The sequence below is a fragment of the Vombatus ursinus genome, unplaced genomic scaffold, assembly GCF_900497805.2.
Source record: "Vombatus ursinus unplaced genomic scaffold, bare-nosed wombat genome assembly UNPS02009573.1, whole genome shotgun sequence".
In the NCBI taxonomy this organism is placed as follows: domain Eukaryota; kingdom Metazoa; phylum Chordata; class Mammalia; order Diprotodontia; family Vombatidae; genus Vombatus; species Vombatus ursinus.
In genome coordinates this window covers 7,998,042-8,021,660 of record NW_020949351.1, presented here as the reverse complement: position 1 = coordinate 8,021,660, position 23,619 = coordinate 7,998,042, and the positions used below count along the sequence as shown (strand labels likewise).

The 23,619-nt window shown below is 37.7% G+C and overlaps 1 protein-coding gene across 1 annotated transcript; it reads left to right on the top strand.

The window, feature by feature from the left end:
* The first annotated feature begins 9,170 nt into the window (after positions 1-9,170).
* On the top strand, positions 9,171-16,292 carry DSEL (dermatan sulfate epimerase like). The gene is made up of 2 exons (XM_027852441.1): positions 9,171-9,260; positions 10,272-16,292. Exon 2 carries the CDS (start codon positions 11,160-11,162, stop codon positions 14,811-14,813), a length of 3,654 nt encoding a protein of 1,217 aa, XP_027708242.1. The 5' UTR covers positions 9,171-9,260; positions 10,272-11,159; the 3' UTR covers positions 14,814-16,292.
* The last annotated feature ends 7,327 nt before the right edge of the window (positions 16,293-23,619 follow it).

Below are 23,619 nucleotides of genomic sequence, written 5' to 3'. Positions count from 1 at the left end.
AATTGTACCAGTGCCCTTTCTTGAATACTATGAAATCTCATTGTGGAAACTATTCAGATTCATTATATTAATGGGTAATGAACACCACCTATTTATAGCAGCAAAACTATAGATTTCATCATTTTTCAACTTAGTTTATAGTACTAAAATGCTAGAAACAGGAAAGGAAGATAGACACTAGGTTGTTTTTATTTGCTTTTGTAGTAGACAGCAAGTCCTGTTTTCTAATAAAAAAGAATTTGAAGAGCCTATTATATACAATGCAATGTTCTGTGTACTGGGAATAGAAAGACAAACAAAAAAATTCTTTGTCTTCAGGGAGTTTGCACTCTTGCTGGCAGAACTCAGATGAGCAATAAAAGTATAAAAATGTGTGTGTGTATGTGTGTGTGTGTGTGTGTGTGTGTGTGTGTGTGTGTGTGTGTGTGTGTCTTTTACAGCAGGAATACTTACTGGTACCTGGGTTGGTTCCATCCTTAGTTCTGTCAGTACAAATTGGGCAAGCCATTTAATCTCTAGGGACCTAAATTTTTGTTTATCTATATATTAACTTATGGCTCAAGGCTCCCCAAATGCACTGGTATCACATAAACAGGTTCCTATCTTGTAAGTCTGACCATAGGGGTCAATTCTTGTTCTTTCACTTGTTTCCACCCACCTGAAGTTAGTCGAGGAAAATATCCAAAAGAAAATTTTAATACAGCTTGTCCTAAATCCAAACAAGATAAATTAGGGAGAATCCCAGAGGAAAAGCAATAAAATTAAGGAGGTTTGGAAAAGTCTTCTTGCAGAAGTTGAGACTTAAAGAAAGCTAGGGAATCCAGGAGGTGGAGATAAAGAGGGAGAGGATTCCAGGCATGGGGGAAAGATAGTGAAATTACACTGGTATTCACTACTAGTGAATACACAAGTATTTTCTGTAAAAAGCTGTTATTAAGGATGTGATAGTCTTTACTTTACCTCACAGAAAATGCAGAAGATTCACAGTAGTCCATGACAAATCAGAGAAACAAAAAATTCTCAAATATCCCATCGGTTTCTCCTGTCTCCTTTATGAAGAAGACTGTATTCAAGCTTGCTGACAGGTCAACTGCCATTCCAGTAAGTACTTTTTTTTTTCCACATAGAACTACACAGTCTCTTCAAGACTCATAGTCCCCCTGATGATAAACATATTTTGGAACTTGAAGAACAAGCAAACTCCTTTTCATCAGACATCCACTAGTCAAGTTACTCACTGGCTTTGCTCTCCAAATAGAAGGCAATGTAGACATCACACAGACTGTTAGACTGTTCTCTTCTTTCTAAAAGGAGCTAAATATATCAGGAAATCCCAGGATTCTTGAATTTAGGATTTATGAAGCAGTTCTCAAAACTGTATTTCTTAGGAAATCTCCAATCTCTGGTAGAAGACTATATTCCAGGATGACACTGACTAGAGAATTCAAAATTCACCTACACAAATAGGAAGTAGGTCTTAGTGAGCAACGTTCTTGTGCTCAAAACTCAGGCAAGGCAAACATATGTCTTCTACTGGACATGCTTTTTTTTGTTTTGTTTTGGTTTGGTTTTTGTAAGTCACCTTTACTGTTCTTGGAGAATAGGTGGGTGAAAGTAAATTTCTTCCCCTCTTCTAACAGCACTTTTTTTTAAGACAAAAGAGAAAGGTGCAAAGCAAGTCCTCAGACTAGGTAACCAGCTATTTTTCTTTTTCTTTCTTTCTTTTTTTTTTGTTGTTGTTCATTGGGAGGGAAAGCTGATCTTCAGTCAGCCTATCATCCTGGAGTTTTCTGATTAAGTGTTTCCACACAGTGACTCCTCATTTTGTAATCCCAATAGATTTGATTGGGGAATTTTTCAATTAGACCAAAGACTGGCAGGGGCACGGTGACTTTATAATCCCATCAAGTTCATTTGGGGAGGGGAGAAGGAGGTGAAATCTCATCAGTTTCATAAGGAAGTTTGTTGATCTACCACCTCTTCCATACAAAATGAGATTAGATTTGATGATCTCTATAATTCATCCCAGTTCCAAAACACTGATTTATATCAATGGCATATACATCACTTGGCTTTTACTGGCTATTGCTTGTAGCTGGTCTAGTTTCAATAATATTTCTGAGTCTTGCTGAGAAGTGAAGAAACTGCTTCCAGGAGCATGGTGGGCAGAAACACAGAAAATTAACCTTGAACTGAAGTGTTCAGACAGGAAGCCAGATAAGGAACAAATTAGGTAAAGAAAAAGACTCTGACACTAGCTGGAGAGAGGCATCCAAGAAACAGAGGGCTGAATCAAGACTTGACTACATTACTGGAGATATCTGTGATTTTCTCAGCAGATCTCAAACTGTATATAACCTAATAAATACAGTTATTCCTTCCACATTGCAACTTTCCCCATTGTGGTTTTGCTATATCATGGGTTAGCATAAGAAGTTAAATGGGAATTTTGGGGGAATTTTGTGGAAGCTGCATATGACATACAAAGGCCAGCAGATGACACAGAAAAAAATTTAGAAACTCAGAAATGTGTAAAAATATATGTATACTATTGTATAATATCAATATATTTTATCCTTTAATGCCATAATAATTCAGACTTCTCTGGTATGAAGGGAGAGCCAAAAACTTTTACCCAGATTTTCCAGATGGGGAGTGATTGGATAGCCCCTAACCTCTGTGATGTAAAAAGGAAAATGGTAAACCTTTAGAGATTTTCCTCAGACTATAGAGGTTAAGTGATTTTCCCATGGTCACACAGCTAGTAAGTATAGGAAACAGGATTATCTGAGTCATCCTGTCTTTTCTCTACCAAGTTAAACACAGTATATAATCCAGTATTTTGAGAAATCATCCAATTGATATTGTTGCATGTTGCACTTTGTTCAAAGATTTCTTTTAAATTTTTATTTAAAGTGGCACCAATATGAATTTCTATTTACTGTTAGGAAATATATAGTTTATTCATCTCATAGGGACACAAACCTTCCAAAGAGTCTGTCAGTGTAACTGTTAAAATTTCCTAAGTTCTCTACCTGGTACAGCTACTGTCCTACATCTGAATAAACAAACTAAGGCAAGTTCTCTGCCAAATTTTCATTAACAGCCCTGTAGACAATATTCTTGTCATGATGAGAGGTGTTACATTCAAATAAATAGCAAGAAAATGAATATTTCCTGAATCCACTCCCTGCTTTAAATTATCATTTGAATGACACTTCCATGTCATCAAATTGTGAAAAAAAGAAATTGCATCTTAAGCCTTGCAACTTTTTTCTCTCAATTTCAGAGCTGCTATATTCCTAAAGTCTATTACAAACATTATTTCTGACACTGCTAGTGAGTGGATCAATATAAAATTAATCTGGACTTGGAAAGCAGTTCAGTTCATTCTCCTTTCCTCCTAAGCCCCTATATCTGATGGGATATGCTAAAGAGAGAATAACAAAACCTATTTCCAGATTTAGAGGCAGCTAGGTGGCACAGAGGATAGAGTGCCAGGCCTGAAGTCAGGAAGACTCATCTTCCTGAATTCAAATCTGGTCTTAGACACTTACTAGCTGTGTCACCCTGGGTAAGTCACTTATCCCTACTTGTCTCAGTTTCTTCATCTGTAAAATGAGCTGGAGAAAGAAATGGCAAACCACTTTAGTAACTTTGCCAAGAAAACCCCCAATATGGTCACAAAACAGTCAGACATGACTGAAAATAATTGAACAGCAACAAAAATCCCCAGATTTAGAAGCAATTAGAATACTAATCTTGTTGGGATAGGTGCTCACCTCAGAATGACTGGTCATTGGCCCAGCATTTGCGATACTTGCCAAATTCAGTAAGAATCCACCATAATAATACATCACAGGCAAATAAGATCTCAGTCCAGCGACTTTATGTAGTGTCAGAGCATGTTTTATTGCCTATACTTTATCTTGGTATAAAGTGCTGTGGTGTTTACCTTATGTTATAAGGCTCAAAACTCAAATTTACTTAATTTAAGACACAAACTTGTTGCAGAAACTCCCTTAAATTTTTTTTGGCAGACGTCCCAATCCTGGATGTCACTGGGATTAACTTTTCACCTAGATATACCTCCACCTGCAGAATGACTGGTAGCATGTTCTCTGTGGCATGGTTAAAATAAAAGGGTTTCTTTCAGTCTCTGTTCAGGGGAGTTGTAGCACTGTGACCTTTAGTAAATTGCTTTACTTCTTCATCACTTGGTTTCTTCAGCAATAAAACAGGATAATGCCTGTTTCTCTCCTGTGTTAGAAGGATACTGTGAAGATAGATGAAAGAGTCTTTGTAAAGCAATATATATATATACACATACATGCATGCATATATATATGTGTGTGTGTGTGTGTGTGTGTGTGTGTGTGTGTATTGAAATCCTCAGTCATGGATTATATTGGTAGTGCACCTTACATCAAAATAGCCTCTTGCCTCTGGATTTCTGTAGATACCAGTTGCTGTTATGTGTCTCTAGCTACCCCCATAAGGTTTTTCATGCCCATTAACTTAGCATGTAGATCATCACTTTTATGGTTGGATGCATAATTTATAGTTAACTAACTCTACAAGTCTTTTCCTAGGTGAGAGCAGGAATAATTGGAGCTGTCCACTTTGAGAAGAGTACATAAAAGAATAACTCCTTGCTCTTCTACATATTTCAACGTAACTTCTTTTCTTTCTGTCAGTGGTTCATTTTCTAAGCTGTGACTTTATATACATGTCAACTTGCTTACTCCTCAACCTTGCATAGATGCTTGTTCAAATTCCATTGTCTTGAAAACCAATTCGAGAATAATGAGACTTCCATTATTTAGCTGTATGTCCATCATTGACTCACTGTGTACCAATTTCTCCAAGCCTTTTATTTAGAAATTTAAGATGATGTTATGGTGTTGATATTTCTCATAAAACAATGGCTATTCAGAGCTGTCTGGACCAAAAAAATGCAGCCTACTAGTTTTCCTAGGCCCACTAAAAAAAATCTCAATTGGGCCCTCACTTCAGCAAGACAATTGTTTTACACCTAATATTAGATTTACAACCTAGTCATCACAGAAGCTTTTACAACCTTTTTTTTTTAATTTCTGCTCAAAAGTTTCACAGCTCTCTCTCGTCAGGTTAGGACTGAATAAATGCATCTGAGAATAATCTACAGAAATGATAATTAAATACATCGAAACTAATTAAATCACCAGGTGAAATGGTATGAAGGATATGAGAAGCTCAAGGACAGTCCACTATGGGACACAGAAAGTTAGCAGGTATGACCTGAATAAAGATACAGAAAAAGGAGTTTGAGAGGTTAGTGGTCAGATAGGTAGGACAAGGACCAGTAATGGCTTAAAAAATAGAGAGAAGAGAGAATCAAAGAGAACAGGACTATTACACATGTCAAAGGCTGAAGAGAGGACAAGAAGAATGAGGATGGAACTTAGGCCAATTGTATATTTTAAAAATTATCGACAATTTTGGAAAGAATAGTTTTGTTGAGGTCAGAAGCCAAACTTAGAGAGCTAAAAGAAGAGTGAGAGAAGTGGAAGCACCTATTGTAGATGGCCTTCTCAAGGAGTTTAGCTGTAGAAGAAAGGAGAGATATAGGATGATAGCTGCAAGCAGTGAAGGATGAATCAAGTAAGAATTTTTTGAGGATGAGGGAAATATGGGCCTGTGTTTATAGACAGAATGGAAGCAGACAGTAGATAGAGAGAGATTGAACATAAGCAAGTGAGTGAGGATAATAAAGGGTAAAATCTGCTAAAGAAAATGGGATAAAATAGGATAATTTGCACATGTAGATAGGCTTGTTCTAGCAAGGAGAAGGGCCAGCTTTTCGGTGAGAAAAAAGTAAAGAAGTATATAGGAGCAGAAGGTATCTGAGTGATGTTAAATGATAAAGAGGGGAAAAGAGGCAGCCCTCAGTAAATAGTCAAAAAAAAATTTTTTTCAGTGAAATATAAAGTTCTCAGATGAGAGTGGTCTTCTCACTCCATCTCTTACTCCAGGTATTTTCACTGTCTGTCCCCCATTCCTGGAACTCTCTCCCTCCTCTTCTCTGCCTCCCAAATTTCCTGGCTTCTTTCAAATCTCAACTAGAGTGCCAGATTCCACAAGAAGCCTTTTTCAGTTCTCCTTCATCATAACTACCTTCCCTCAGAGATTATCCCCAAGATATCCTGTATATATTTTGCTTATACATAGTTGCATGCTGTCTCCCCATTGGAGTGAGAGCTTCTTGAAAGCAAGGACTGTTTTTTTAAATTTCTCTCTCTTTCTCTCTCTCTCTCTCTCACTCTCTCTTTTTGTTCCAGTGCTATAGTGCCTGGAACACAGTAGTTGCTTAAAAACTTGTTGACTTCACTTAACTTGAAGTCAGACAGAATAAATCTAATCCATTTCCCACATGACAACCCTTCAAATATTTGAACATAGCTATCATCTTCTCCACCCCCCCCCCCCAATTCTTCTCTAGGCTAAACATTCCCATTTCTTTTCACTGTTCCTCATATGACAAGGATGCAAGTCTCTTTTCCATACTGGGTATGACACTTTCCAGTTAACATATCCTTCCCAAATTGTATTGTCCAGAATTGAATACAAAACTCTAGGTTAGGTCTGAAAGAAGACAGTGGGATTATCTTCCCCTTGTTTCCAGAAGCTATGTTCTGCTTAATACAGCCCAAGACCACATTAGCTTTCTGGGCTGCCACATCACACTGCTCATATTGATTTTGTAGTCCTCTAAAACCCACAGACTTTTTTTTTTTTCAGAACTGCTGCCTAAACATACTTCACCTACAAAAGGATAGGTTTGGACTAGAATTATCTTTAAGATTCCTTCCAGTCTTGAATCCTGTAATCCAGGTGAAGGAAAATGCACATGCAGGTAGAGAGAAAGAAAAGCTTAAAATGTGCTCAGGGAGACAATGAGTAGATTAGATTCAATCAGAGTGGGAAATTTGTTCAGGGAATTATAAGAGATAAGGATAGAAGGACATGTATTGTAGAGGGACTAGAATAGCAGAAGATGTTGCCTGAACTTTATTTTATAAGCACTGGGGAACTATTGGAGACTTTAACATGATCAAAGCAGTACATTGCACAGAAGATGTCTTAATGAATGTTTGCCCAATGATTGAATGACGTATTTTAGGATGATCACCTTGGCTCACACTTGAAGGATGGATTGTAGTAAGGAGAGCAGTTAGGAGGCTATTTCAAACAATTCTTATATTAAAGAATATGTGTATGTTATTTCAACCTGAATGATATAAAAGACATTTACCTTTAGATAAGGTGCAACCACAAAATACTTATCTTTTAAGAGACGTAGCTCAGTGGAGCCATATGCTTTAGTGTCACTGTTCTATCATTACTCAATAAGTTCACTATTGAATAAATTACCAGTTAAGACAGTGACCTGCAATCTACTTGATAGGGAGTTCATCCTTAACAGCTCATGTTGTGAATGATAAAATATTCGAAGAAATTTAAGGGATGAAGAGTGCGCCAGGCTCCTCAGGTGCCTTAGAGCTGTCCTTATTTGTTTTATACATCTTTAATAGAAGCAGTGTCATAGTTTGTTCCCCCACCATCGTCTTCCTCATTTTGATGTATAAGCTTCAACACCTAAAGCAAATTATTTTTTCTTCCAAATTTGAAATAGTTTTTTTTTCTCAAAAGAGATCTTTTGGTATATTGTGGAGCTGTATTCAATCCATATTTTTATAGTTTATTGCAGCTTGGAAAATATTTTTCATCGCTTATCTGGCAAAATTTTCCCCTCCCCCGCCTTTAGATCTCTAATTCTTGAGGGAAAGAAATTTTAAAAAGAAAAAAAATCTGAACATCCTTATTTTGCTGTTCTAAGCAACTAGCTGGGGAGGGGGGCAAACTACCTCTTGCCACTAACAAGAGCACCTCAGGTACTATTTCCTGCAAAACAAGTCCCTATGTCTAACCTTGCTAAAGAATTTCCACTTCCTTTAAGCCATCACCCTACAATCCCTACCCTTCCCAAATATACAAAGCTCTCGTCTTTCCCTCTCATAATGTTAGTTTTTCCTGTTGTTTTTTTTCCCTTTCCTATTTTATAATTGCCCGCCCCACCCCGCTACACCCTTCTCCCTTCTTCCACCCCTCCCCCTTTCTCTTTTGTAAATGATGCTCTTTCTTCATACTATAAGGACAAAATTCGGTCAGGATGAACTTAGGAATGCAGGAGATTTTCGGTAGCTGTAACCCCTGGTCGGCTTCTTCCGACCGCCTCTCAGGAGAATGACACTCCCTAAACATTCTCTCCCAGCCAAACTTCCCTCCTCCTTTTTCACTCCTCCCAGAAGAGCTGCTGCTGCGGTGGCAGCCTGCGATTCCCCGCAGGAAAACGTCCTGTAAGAAGAGCAGCAGCTGGGAAACAGCTGGACCCTAGAGAAGCCTCGGAGCATTAGGATCCGGGGGAGCTGCCTAGCCAGCCCCGCCCCTAGGTCCGCCTTGGCAATGCTGCTGCTTTCTCTTCAGTCTCCCTCGCCCCTTCTCCCGTCCCTCTAGCCTTCACTCCCAGCGTTTCTTTCGCTCTTTCAACTTCGAGCTCGGCGGAGTGAGCCACAAGCTGAGACGTAGAGGAAGTAGTGGCAGAGGCAAGCAGCTTGGAGGGCAGCGCTCGCCTTCGGGGAAAATCCGACTCCCTGTGTTGGAAACCGTGATCTAAAGGCAAGGAGTCAAAAACAGCTGCCAAGCGACGGAGGCAGCGGCAGCCAGAGGGCATCTCCCAGGATCTGCCTCCTCCAAATACCGGAGCAAAACACAAGGGATTTGTTGGATTTTTCCAAAGTGGTGTGGGAGTCTTGTAAGGGTCTCCATTTGGGGAGTCCCTTTAGCTGTTGTGGCTTTCTTTCTGTCTTCCCACCCCTCTCTGTGGAAGCAGTTTTAGCAGAGTGGGGTGACTGGACCCGTATGGGCTAAGGGGGAAGGGATAGCATGACGTATGGGACAGAAACGAAACCCAGACGGTTGGAAAAAAGGCTAGCAAAGAGTCCCGGTCCCAATCTCCCGAAACCTCTTCACATTTGTGGCGCCGAAGGCTGGACCGGTCACTCTGGCGCCCTGGAGACAGTCTGGGATGCTTGCGATGTCCAGGAAAGGAAATTATGGTGCCCTTCAGATCCTCTGGAATGAGTTTGCTTTGACTTCCCTTACCCCAACCCCGAGGAACTCAGTGCTGCCTGGGACACTCCCATCCAGACCTGCCTAAGGTAAGATGATTTTGAGGAAGGATCAATCTTCCTACCTCCACTCCCATCCCTGGAAATATAGCAAAGAGGCTTATTTTTTTCCCGGGAAGAATTTTAAATGTAAGAGGCAGGATGGTTCAGGAAAATCCTCGTGTAAATGACTTTTGCAGTGTAGAGACTTGTTGGTGCCTGAAACTTGGTTAAGTTCTCCAGCCCCCAAGAAAGGCAAAGGGAGATACTTGTCTTTCACACTGGTTTATAGTACCCTCTCGTGGTCGTCCAGAAGTATACGTGGTAATCCTACAGGTGAGGGGACTGAAATGTTCCTCCGTCTCTGACTTCTCGAAGCATTGTTTCTTTTGAGGAAAAAAAAAATAGTTGTATGGTAGTTGTTTATTAAGTAAAAGGGCAGCTTTGGAGTTGTTTGGGGCCAAAGAACAGCACTATTGTAAATTAGCTAATGTTTAGTTACCTGAACTTTTATTTTACTTACTATTCAATCTGATATATCAGTGAACATCCAGTACTGAGAACCTAATCCATATAAGCATTGTCCTAGGAATTTTGTGCCCCTGAGGGGATAAGGAAGAAAAATGACATAGGGAAGACAGCACACCAATTATTACATTTCAATAATTTCATATACTTTTAGATGGAGACTTCCTAAGTTATATTGTCAACCAGAGCAAGCCAGCTACAATATGAATCTGGATAAGACAATTTTATAGCTTGTGATTTGGTATTAACTAACTTTTATTTCACACTTATTGTGTATGGGGGGGGTGAGGGTTGTTATAGGTGGATGAATTACAATGTGAAAAATGGGGGTGGGATTCCAGCAACAACATTTTAAATTTAGCAGACATACTGAAATTATTCTTAAATTTCTCTGAAGCTATTCCCTGGAATAAATTCAATGAATTTAATGAAAATTCAATGAAAAGGAAAATTGTATTTTTTTCAACAAAGCATTAAACGTATTTCCAATGTATCTAGCTTCAGAAAACATTTTTGTTTTGTTTCTTCCCCCAGAAAGGATTGCCATGCACAAGGAAGAGAAAAGAAAAAAAAGAAAAATAGCTACCTTGTTGAAAGAGATTCTTTTTCTCTCATTTGGCTGGTTGGCTTCATGATGGGCAGAGGAGAGATTCCCAGATGACTGAAGAGAAAAAAAAATGTTAGGTTTCATGGGTTGTAACACACTGATACAGATAACTTTAATAAAAGAAGACATGAAAAATGCATGATTTTTGTCATAATATATTGACAACAACAGACCTTCAGACAGCAGTCAACAGAGGCTAGAAAACCTGCAGTTATGACAACTAAGACGGACTTGTGAAAATTGTTCAGTGCTGTTTGTTTCTCTAAAAGTGGGAGAAGATAGATTTCAAAGCATGAAGGCTATAAAATCAGGAAAGAAAAGAGCAGTAATTCCAACCACCAAGTTCATTGTAGGAAATTCAGTATTTTACTTGAATCTGTGAAAAAGGAAAAAAAAATCAAATTGGCATCATTGGTGTAATAATGACTTCAAAATTGTGTTTTGGAACACTTTTATTATTTTCTTTTTCAAAAAGTATGTGCTTGCAGCTAGTGATATAAACTCAAGTCTTGTGGTATAGAGGAAATAATTAATTCTTTACATATGTTGTGGCAAGATTTACTGGCTTTAAGGTTCCTTGAGTTTTAGTGGTACTATAACTGTGTCGAGCACACAGATAGAGAATGCAAGTTCTCACTTCTCCTGACTTCACTTATTTTGGATGAGTCGGGCATCAACTGAATCTCACAGTAGAAGATTTACATTTTTTTTTATCAAGGCCTTAAATGTACATTTTTATAGTCAGTAGATGAGTCAATGTAATGAGCAATATGCTTGACATGTATGCCTGAAGGAAAGGAATTGCCTAATGGATCATGGCGCTAATGTTTACAAGACATTTCTTATTTCTGTTAGTGTTAGTGATGTTCGTTCACTACAGTTTTGAAGAATCTATAAGCAATTATTCTGAATGGGCTGGTTTTGCAGATGATATTGATCAATATAAGACACAGCAAGTTCAAGATTTCAATTACAACCAAAAACTGAAAAAAGGGAGTTTCCATCCAAGTTTATATTTTGATGCTAGAGACATCCAAGAACTGAGACAAAAGTCTCGCACAAGCCATTTGCATCTTTTTAGAGTTATCAGAAGTGCAGTTACAGTGATGCTGTCCAACCCAACATACTACCTACCTCCACCCAAGCATGCTGATTTTGCTGCAAAGTGGAATGAAATTTATGGTAATAATCTCCCTCCCCTAGCATTTTATTGTTTGTTGTGCCCAGATGACAAAGCTGCCTTTGAATTTGTCTTAGAATACATGGATAGAATGGCTGGCTACAAAGACTGGCTAGTTGAGAATGCTCCAGGGGATGAGGTGCCACTTGGCCACTCCTTAACAGGTTTTGCCACTGCCTTTGACTTCTTATACAACTTAATTGATAATCACAGGAGACAAAAGTACCTGGACAAGATATGGGCTGTCACTGAGGAAATGTATGAGTACTCTAAAGTTCGTGCATGGGGAAAACAACTTCTCCACAACCATCAAGCCACAAATATGTTGGCTCTACTCACTGGTGCCCTGGTGACTGGAGTGGATAAAGGATCTCAAGCAAATATATGGAAACAGGTGGTTGTGGATGTGATGGAAAAGACTATGTTTCTGCTCAATCATATTGTGGATGGCTCTTTGGATGAAGGTGTAGCCTATGGAAGTTATACTGCCAAGTCTGTCACACAGTATGTTTTCCTGGCCCAGCGTCACTTTAATATCAATAATCTTGAGAACAACTGGTTAAAAATGCACTTTTGGTTTTATTTTGCTACACTCTTACCAGGTTTTCAGAGAACAGTGGGTATAGCAGATTCCAACTACAACTGGTTTTACGGGCCAGAAAGCCAGCTAGTATTCTTGGATAAGTTTGTGTTAAAGAGTGGAGCTGGCAATTGGTTAGCTCAGCAAATTAGAAAGCACCGACCTAAGGATGGTCCAATGGTTCCTTCCACTGCTCAGAGGTGGAGTACTCTTCACACTGAATATATCTGGTATGATCCAGAGCTCACTCCACAACCTCCTGCTGACTATGGTACTGCTAAATTGCATGTATTCCCTAACTGGGGGGTTGTCACTTATGGGGCTGGCCTGCCAAACACACAAACCAACACTTTTGTGTCTTTTAAATCTGGGAAATTGGGTGGCCGAGCAGTGTATGACATAGTTCACTTTCAGCCATATTCCTGGATTGATGGCTGGCGAAGCTTCAACCCAGGTCATGAACACCCTGACCAAAACTCTTTTACTTTTGCACCAAATGGGCAGGTATTTGTGTCTGAGGCCCTCTATGGGCCCAAATTAAGCCACCTCAATAATGTTCTTGTGTTTGCCCCATCACCCTCAAGCCAGTGCAATCAGCCTTGGGAAGGCCAGCTTGGGGAATGTGCCCAGTGGCTCAGGTGGGCAGGTGAAGAAGTTGGTGATGCTGCTGGAGAAATTATAACAGCCTCCCAGCAAGGGGAAATGATGTTTGTGAGTGGGGAAGCTGTGACTGCTTATTCTTCTGTAATGAAACTGAAAAGTGTGTATCGTGCTTTGCTTCTCTTAAATTCCCAAACCTTGCTCGTTGTAGATCACATTGAGAAGGAGGAGGACTCTCCAATTAATTCCATCAGTGCCTTTTTTCATAATCTGGATATTGATTTTAAATATGTCCCATACAAGTTTATGAACCAGTATAATGGAGCCATGATGGATGTCTGGGATGCCCATTATAAAATGTTTTGGTTTGATGATCATGGCAATAGCCCCATAGCAACAATACAGGAAGCTGAACAAGCTGCTGAGTTCAAGAAACGGTGGACTCAGTATGTGAATGTGACATTTCAGATGGAAACCACTGTAAGCCGAATTGCTTATGTGTTTCATGGACCTTATGTCAATGTTTCCAACTGTAAATTTATTGATAATTCTAAATCTGGACTTCAGATTTCACTAAATGTCAACAACAGTGACCATGTTGTTTCCATTGTAACAGATTACCGAAATCTCAAGACCCGGTTCAATTATCTGGGATTTGGTGGCTTTGCTAATGTAGCAGATAGAGACCAAATTACCCATTTTGGTTTAGGCACTGAAACTAGAGACATACCAGTAAGGAATAATAGTGTTGCTTTCCCCTTTGGTTTTAAAATCAATATGATAGTGGGGTTGATTTTAGGTGTGAGTTTGATGATTTTAGCTTTTCAATGGAGATTTTACCTTTCATTTAGTAAACTAATGCGTTGGATACTAATCATGGTTATAACATTGTGGTTCATTGAATTGTTGGATGTATGGAGTACTTGTACACAGCCTATCTGTGCCAAATGGAGCAGTGACATGATGAGCACAGAGGCCAAGACAAGCAAAAGAGCCAAGCACTCTGAAGGACACCCTGTTGCTCTGCCAGATGTTGTCATTACCTCACTCCCCAGTTCAGGAGCTGAAATCCTAAAACAGCTTTTTTTCAACAGCACTGACTTTCTGTACATTAGAGTCCCTACAACCTACCTTGATATCCCTGAAACTGAATTTGAAATAGACTCATTTGTAGATGCCTGTGAATGGAGGGTGTCAGATATCCAGGATGGTCATTTCCGTTTGCTCAGAGGCTGGCTTCAATCTTTAGTCCAGGACACAAAACTTCATTTACAAAACATTCATCTGCATGAACCCAGTAGAAGTAAACTCGCTCAATACTCCACAGTTAACAGAGACAAAAAAAGAAAGTTAAAAAGGAGAGAGTCTTTGCTGGAACAAAGAAATAGAATCAAAGGCACTTTAGACAGAGATGCTGAATACATTAGAGACCTAAGGAGACACCTTGTCTTTTACCCAAGTGCACGTCCTATACTCAGTTTAAGCAGTGGAAGCTGGACATTAAAGCTTCATTTCTTTCAAGAAGTTATAGGGCCTTCCATGAGGGCATTGTATATTGTAAGGGACCCTCGGGCATGGATCCACTCAATGCTGTACAATAGCAAACCAAGTCTTTATTCCTTAAAGAATGTACCTGAGCACTTGGCTATGTTATTTAAGGTACAAAGACACAAAGACAAATGCAACTTGAATTCAGGCTATGCTTTTGAATATGAATCATTGAGGAAAGAGCTATCAGATCCCAAATCAAGTCCAGTGTCCTTACTGGCCCATTTGTGGCTAGCAAACACAGCAGCAGCACTGAGAATCAATAAGGATTTGTTGCCAACCAACTATCAGCTGATCAGGTTTGAAGATATTGTGAATTCTCCACAGAAGACAACTGAAAGGATTTTTGCCTTTCTTGGTATTCCTTTATCTCCTGCTAGTTTAAACCAAATATTGTTTGCTACTTCCACAAACCTTTTCTATCTTCCTTATGAAGGAGAAATATCACCAACTAATATTAATATTTGGAAACAAAACATGCCTACTGGAGAAATTAAACTGATTGAGGACATCTGCTGGACAATAATGGATCTTCTAGGATATCCAAAGTTTACGGACTGAATGCTGCAGGTCGGCAGTCATTTGCACTAATGATTTCCAACCCAATTTGTGGATAAGAATTAGAAGAGTTTGTTTATTCTTGTAAAATGTGTGTGTTTATAGTCTGTTACTTGCACAGGGAGATTATTTTAAAAACAGACACCATATTTGGCCTCACAGGATTTATTTTTACTTTAAAACAACTTTTGCTGCCTTTCTGTCAGAAACTTGACCAGCTAAATATTTTTTTTAATTTGTTTTGTTTTGAAAGGGTAATTGGGTTGGGGGTGGGGTGGGGATGCAAGGGAAGAGGAAAATGGTAGAATTCAAAAGAATTTCTTCAGTTCTGAAACAATTCCTCTATCCCTGGACCTCAGAAACTCCTAGAATCCTTGGTGTTGCTGCTTTACCCAAACTTTACTTACTTTCAAGATGGGCTAGAAAAAAAAATATCCTCACTTTCTTTCAAAAGGCCCTCTAATGTCTTTATCATACACAATAGAGCTTATTCTCCTCTTACTCCCTCTAAGATTTAATGAGTGGGGAGGTAATGAAAGCTTCTATCAGATATGACTGGATGCTATTCTCAAGTGGTATAGAGGTATAAACTAATGTGTTTTGGAAAGATGGGAAAGTAGTCATAAGAAATGTCCCCTTAGATTTTATCTCAGAAGTAATAAAGAATTGTTAGCTTTTGAACAATAGATATGATAGCTGTGACCTTCTGATTATTACATTTTAGAATTGGTATTGAGTCAAAATGTCCTTATTTTCTTTGCCTTCTGAAAGTCATAAACATTCTTTATTATATCCTTCCATCCCTGCTTTCTCTGATACCATGGGTATCAGATGATTAGCACTATCTATTTGAAATACTATCTTTGTCTCCTTCAATGGTCACTTTTGCACGAGTCCAATTTAGCTTTAGAATCAAATTTTTGTGGGTTAATAGAATACTTGAGTAATTTCTTTCATCCATAATAATTATATTATTTTTTCCTTTAACTACACAGTGATATTTTGCCAGTGTGTCTTTCTAATGGAAACACCATTTTAAAACTTTCTAACCTATCTTGCTCAGTATTCTTTTGAACATGTGTGCATACTGTAAATGTCTGCAGATGTGTGAATCAAATTGGAGATGATGTCAGAGACATCTATTTCCTTTGCCATCTGGATTTTATTACAAATGTAGTCATCATGAAGTATGGTTCATTTTATTTTTGTAGGATTTGAAGTCAGAATGTTGTGCTATTATAATATGCTGGTGGAATAATTACAGTGTACTGGATGAAAACCATTAGGTAATGTCAAGACTTGATGAGAATCTCTGTACAGATTGCAGCCCCTTTCCTGATGTTTAAATCGGTGGTTTCCCCCAAGCCTTGCAACACTTGTGACCTAGATAAAAGTGGCTTTTTCTCAGTCATTTGTTATTATGTCAAAATGTGCCTCCAGCGTGATAAAGCTGTTGATATGTTGCATTTCAGCTCAACTTAACCTGAGTGTTGTTTTTCTTTGATTATAGAAAGGGTGAACAGGAGGTGGTTCTCCACTTCCTTTCTGAAAACTTGCTCAACAAAATGTCAAACTAAGTAAAAATTACATTTTTTACTAGGTTAAGCAGTCACTGGGCTGGGCTTGAAACAATTTACCCCAAAGTAAGATTTTATCTAACTCATTTGTTATGGTTAGGCATATGTAAAATTGTCAAGTAATTGCCAGAAACATTTCTGCTATTTGGAAGAATGTGAAATTTGCTTTCATTGACCAGGATTTGTGATGTGGAATATGAAAGGGGGAAAAAAAAGGCTCTCAGCTGTCATCAACTTTTGTTGAAGATAAGAGTGACAAGTAAAGGGTGCAGAGGAAAGAAGAAATGATTTCTTACTGTTATCACTATAATATAAATGAACAACCAATTTTAAAAGAGTGAGATCCTATGTCACTGTAGGAGGAGAAAAAGAACAAAGTAATGATGCTGATAAATATATATCTGTGTGTATGTGTATGTACATGTATGTGTGGACAGGTTTAGGAATCTTATTTTAAGAAAAAAACACTTGACATTTCCTATTTAATCATAGAAAAATAAGATATGCTATGTCACCAAAATAAGAATTTTATCCTTCTCTTACTCCTACTAAATTCTTCAACATATATTCCCATCCCTAAGCATGAATTGTTGATAGGATGTTTTCTTTATTTCTGTATTCAATTGAAATAACACACCTAAAACACTTTAGATACCTTAAAGTGCTATATAAATGCTAGCTATTATTATTGTTACTTGTAAATTACAAAATAAACAAATTTTTAGAATATTAGAACCAGAAGAGAATTTTGAGATCATCCAACTTCAATCCAACTGAGGAAGATGAAACCCTTTTAATTTTCTTATGGTTTGGGTAAAAATTAGTGTCAGATAAAGTAAAATATGTAGATAAAGTCCTTGTTTGGTCTTCTGGAGACCTGAACTCTAACTAGTTGCTTGATATTAACTAATTAACTCAAACTTTCTGTGGCTAATTCCTCACTTGTGAAAGGTAATCTTTGTAGTAAATGACCTCTAAGGTCTCTTCCAGGTATAATATTCAGTGATTCAATAAGCATAGGCTTTTCCGCCACCTGAAAATAGTTTATTTTGTTTCTTGCCTCCCTGCACTCTTAGATAATTGTGGAACCTAATCCCATGCTAAAGATACTGATGTTTTTATATTTAGCTAAAATATTTTCTTCAAAGGGGAAGAAAAGCTATTTTCCAGGCACTGTACTAAGTGCCTTGCAAATATTACTTCTTTTGATCCTCACCAAACTCTGTAAAGTAGGTGCTATTATTATCCCATTTTATAGTTCAGGAAACTGAGGCAAACAGAAATTAAGTGATTTGCCCTGGGGTTACATACTGGTAGGTTTCTGAGGCCAGATTTGCATTCCTTCTTCCCAATTCTAGCTCTAGTTCCCTATCCTCTGAACAAGCTAGCTGCCATCAGCTCTGTTTATAGTGGCCTTCAGGTATGTTTTAGATATAATTTCCTTTTTGACTTCTCTGAAACTTGTCATTCACTTCTTCCCCATAGACAATCATAAAGTCATAGATTTAGAACTGGAAGGAACCTTAGAGATCATTTAGTCTAGCCTCTTCATTCTGCAAATGAGGACAGTGAGTCTCAGGGAGGTTTAAATGACTCACCCAGGTCACACAATTACCAACTATCAGAGGCAGGATTTGTACCTGGAGGCTCTGACTCCAAATCCAAAGTCTTTTCCTGCACCACTTAATGAAAAAATGCATCCATGTTGAATAAATCATCAGTCCTTAGGGTTGTGAAATGTGAGTTTATTGGCTAACATAGGCTGAGAGTAAGCAACCTAAGCAACAAGAACAAGAAAGCTTACACATTAGCCTCCTCAAACCTTGAACCAAAATGTGTGTCTCCCAATATTGAGTAATTTTCCTAGCCATTATAAGAGCCCAGACCTCATCTCCAATTGAAGCTGCCATTAGTGTTTTCCTTTCCTTCTACACCTAATGGCCCTTGCCCTAACTGGCATGAGATGAAAAAGCACACAATGACCATCTAAGTAGTTTTATGGAAAAAGGGGGAGATACAGTTGTTACCAAGACTTCTCCATATTATCTACTAAAACTGGAATTCTGTTCCTTAAAATCATGCATTTTAAGCTAGAAAAAAAACATTATAAAAGTCTAGTCCTACTCCCTCATTTTTACGGATGAGAAAACTGAGATCTAGAGAGGTTAATTACTTGACCAAAGTCACACAGAGAGAGACAGGAAACCAAGAACTCTGATTCCAAAGTCATCTCTACAATGCCACATACTTTCAACGAAAGCTGCCATATGAGGACAGGGAATCATCTGAAAAGCCTAAGGGTGTTTAGCCTATAGAAAAGAAAACTCAGGGAAATATGATTGTTAGTTTCAAGCATTTAATGGGCTATCCTGGGAAGTAGAGATTAGATTTTTTTTTTCTGTTTTAATGGATAATAGCTGTGAAGACATATAATTTTAGGTTTGATATCAGGGAAGAAAAAGTGTCTGAAATATTAGATCTAAAAGTGAAATGAACAATTGCTTTGAGAAATGATGGGTTTGCCATCTACACAGTTTTTCAAGCAAGAGCTGGATGACCAGTTTTAGGATATTGGGATATGTTATTTTTATTTATTTATGGGTTTTTTTTTGGTGAGGCAATTGGGGTTAAGTGACTTTCCCAGAGTCACACAGCTAGTAAGTGTTATGTGTCTGAGGCTGGATTTGAACTTGGGTCCTCCTGACTCCAAGGCCAGAGCTCTGTCAACTGAGCCACGTAGCTGCCCCAGGGGATATGTTATCCTATCGAGAATTCCTTTCACGGTATGTGTCGGTTGCTTAGGTTCCTTCTGACTTTCATATTCTGTGGTTCTTATGAACACAGCATCTTTTCGTTTTCTACTGTTATATAGCGTTTACACTTTGCACTTTGTTTTTTTCACAATAGTCCTATAAGTAGTGAAAAAATGCATTATCAGGGTATTGAAGATATTGAAACTTAGGGTCTGGGAGATCTGAGTTATTTTCCCAGAGTCACTTAGTTAAATGATTAAAAAAAAATGACTTACAACCAGATCTTCTGACTCAAATACTGCACCCTTTCCACTATAACACAATAATCAAAAACCCTAACAAAAATTAAAAAACCCTAAAACATTCACAGAGGAAAACTACCCATGCCAAAAGAATATAGAAGAGAGCTATGTTACTCCTAGGGAACTAGAATTTAAGGTATGTTGCTCAGGGGCATAGAAGTCTAGAAGCAACTAACTTTGAGCTCTCAGGAGTCTCAAGCTCCTGCCACAAGGGGATATAGATAAACAGACAGAGTAGGTGTATACATATGTGTCTGTGTGTATATATGTGTATACACACATGCACATATAAGTCTCTGTGTATATATGTATAAAATGCTTCTTGTTCCCAGCTTTATATTCTATTTTTCCCTCCCACCAACTTTCAGGACAGGGACATTTGCAACTCATTTACTTCTCGAGGTTCATTAGACTTTTTCAAAATAATTGATACCATCTAATCTTGTTTTAGAGCGTGAGGGCAGAGTGAGGAGGAGTATGGGAAGGGGAAGGAGAAAGTATCACAAAACATAAGAGAGCAGCAGGAGAGGATAAAAATGCCTTATTTAAGTGAATTTCTAAAGCATCAGATCTCCTTTTGTACCCACAATTTTTTAATCTTTTTAAGTCTTTCCTAAGAAGGGGCAGTAGATAATGATGGAGAAAAGAGAGACAGATTTTATTCTGCTTTCAGAGAGAGAGCAAGCAAGTTAGCACTAAATGACATTTAGGTGTCTTCGAGGTATATTATTCAATGACACATCCACATATATACATATATATATATACTTAACATATCATGCACATTACATATTTGTATACATCTATGTTTCATTGTGCATGTGTATATATGTCTGTCTATACCTATACAATTTATATCTATATCTGTATCAATCTATGCCTATGTCTCTAGCTATATTTATCTACATCTATCAAAGTAGTAGAAGAACCATGAGAAATATCAAGAAAACAAAGTAATGTCCAGGTGGAGAGGCTTGTAAAGAGTAAATGTAAAGAATTTATGCATATACAAACGAGTTTGTGTGCAATACTATGTATACATATGCACACATTTGAATTGTATGTATACATAAATATATGTGCAAATACACATGTATGTGTTCTTTATATTAATTTTGCATTGTACATATGAACCCTTCTCCTACCATACACACATACACACAAATAATTTGTAATATATGCATTGGGTTGGGACAGAAGATCACTCTGTATGAAGATTAATAAGTAAAGAAAATATGTAAAAGAAATGCAAATAAATTTAGAGGAAGAACCTGAATAATGGAAATCCAGAAATGTCCAGAAGCCTAGTCTAGTAGGGGAAAAGATGCGAATACATAGAATCAGGGATCATAACACAAGACAAGTACGTTGTAGTTGTTCAGTAATTTCAGTCCTGTTTGACTCCACGTGAACTCCTTTGGGGTTTTCTTGGAAAGATACTGGAATGGTTTGCCATCTACTTCTCCTGCTCATTCTATAGATGAGGAACTGAGGCAAATAAGGTTAAGTGACTCGCCCAGGATCACACAGCTAGTGAGTATCTGAGGCTGGATTTGAACTCATGAAAATGAATGTTCCTGATTCCAAGTCTATTATTCTAGCCACTACACCACAAGTGCATTAAATAGTCAAAAATCAAAGTGTCCAGGGAGGCCTAAGGGGGTAAATCAATACTAACCAGGTAACAAACTATTAGAATCAGAGATTGTGCTCAAGTCCTGGTTGGCTACTTACAATCTGATGACTGTCAGCAAATAATCTTATTTCTCCAAGATTCAATTTTCTCATTGTAACATTAAGGAGGTTGGAATAGATGATTTATAAGCTCCTCTTGAACTCTAAACTTATGATCTTATAACCTTAAACATCTAAAGCATTATAATACTGAAGATAGTGTTTAAAACATCACTTTCGCTCACAAATGTAGATTATATAACAGCATATTAAATAGCTCCAAATAGAAAGGTCAGCAACATCAATCATTAAAGAAGCATTTACCAAGCACATGCTATGTTCCAGGTATTGTGCTAAATGCTAATGTTAGACTTAGCCTTTGTCTTCAGGAGGTATTCCATAGATACAAAATATAGGCAGTAAGGTTTTTACTGTCCTTGCCCATGTGTGAGCGAGCAACTCACATTACCAGAGCAAGGCTAGTTTCATCTTCCAGTTGGAATTCTAGGGGTAAACTCAAAAGATAGAGTAATTTTTTTCAGTGTTGTTGGCACAAACCCTCATTCTATTGTGTTCTCAATATCATTCAATAGTCATTAGTACTCAGAATTGTTAAGAAAGTAACTATAATTAACTTATGAAAAGATATTTAATGAAAAGAACAGGAACAGAAGTAAAAACATTTATCTTGGGGGCATACTCTCCTGTATACTATCTAGGTTTCTAGGCAATGGATACTTTCCCAGTCCTTTTCATTCTTAGTCTATCTCTATTTTATCTTGTCTACATGTTGTTTTTGAGTAGCAGTTTGCATGTTGGTTCCTCCTTTTGATAGTGAGCTCTTAAGAGCAGGTACTATTTTGTTTTGTTTTATTTTGTTTTTTGCCTTTCTTTGTATCACCAACATATAGTAGGTGCTTAATACATGCTTGTTGATAACTCGACTTTACTATGTAAAGGGTGGATTTGAGAAATGGAGAGAGAACAATTAGAAGGTTATTGCAGTAGTCTAAGTGAAAAGCAATGAGGGCCTGAATTAAAGTGATTCTAATGTGAGTGAAGAAAAGGGGACTGATTTGAGAGATATAGTGGAGATAGAAATAAATAGATTTGCTGGCCGATTGCATAAGTGGAGAGAGAGAGTGTGAAGAGTCCAATGATACTAAAGCTAAGTCAAAGGAAGAATGGTGGTGCTCTGTACAAAAATAGAGAAGTTATGAAGAGGAAAAGATTAGCTAAGAGGTAATGTTTTATTTTGTTTTGTTTTGTTTTGGACATGCTGAGTTAGAGGTAGATGGGACATGTTGAGTTAGAGATCTATGGGACCTCAAGGTCAAAATGTTCATCAGACAAGTTGGCAGTGAAGCTATAAAGCTAGTTTAGGAAAGAGGCCAGAACTGAATATACAGTTCTGACAGTCATCTACATAAGAGATGGTACTTGACCCCATGGGAATTAATCAGGTCACCAAGGGCAAAAGTGTTGAGAGAAAATAAACAAGGCTCAAGACAGAGCCTTAATGTGCATCCACACTTTGGTGATCATAGACATTATGATCCAGAAAATACTGAGGAGCCATCCAGAAGGAGAATAAAGAGATAATATTGTCATGAAAACCTAGAGGGGACAGAGTGTCTAGGAGGAGAGGGTAAAGAAATGTGACAAATGCTGTCATAGACTCATAATTGATACACTGAGTCAAGAAGGACAACAATTAAGGAGGAAAAGAATTTCTCAATTAAGATTGCTTATTAATAACTTCAGAGTAAAAATTTCATTTGAATGATGAGGTTGCAAAACAGAGATTCAAATCTTGGTCCTCCTGATTCCAAGTCTGAAAATGTATTCAGTATATTTTCCATCAAGATCTTAAAAACATGATAAAATATGTGCTTATGAATACCATACAAGTTTTTAAGCAAATTTTGTACCACATCTATTCTCCCTACCAAATGATGAATCAAAAGTCTTTTTATCTGTCTAATTGCAATAGAAGATGCCCAACCCTTTAAATATGTATAACTTTACTTTCAAATAAGAATACAACTGAATTCCATGGCTGCAGGACCTCTTTTTCCCCCCACAAACTAGGAAGATAAAACAATGACACTGTGCCTAAGAGCTTTCTGGGGCTGAGAGATTTCACACATACAGATTCATCAGTCTCTTTGCACTGCATCTCACCAGTACCTTTGTTGACCATATTGCTGAAGCTTGCTGTTTGATTACTTCAGCTTTTTAGTGACCTGGGTCATCTGCCTCATTGTTCAAACCTTTTTAACACCTATAAATATTAAATATTATATTTATCAAGGACAATTTTTTCTTAATGTTGGTAAGTATGTATATGAATGAATACATTTGGTTGGACTAAGTATGAGTTTAATTTATTAAGAAGTCCACTTTTAAGAGTAAAATGCAAAGGAAGCAAAAAGATCCTCTGACATTTTTTACAATGATTACTTCTTACCGGAGTCTGTACAGAAACATACATACACACATG

What these genes read in the sequence shown, in the direction of transcription:
- DSEL (XM_027852441.1), top strand. Translation starts at nt 11,160, where the DNA reads ATGGCGCTAATGTTTACAAGACATTTCTTATTTCTGTTAGTGTTAGTG.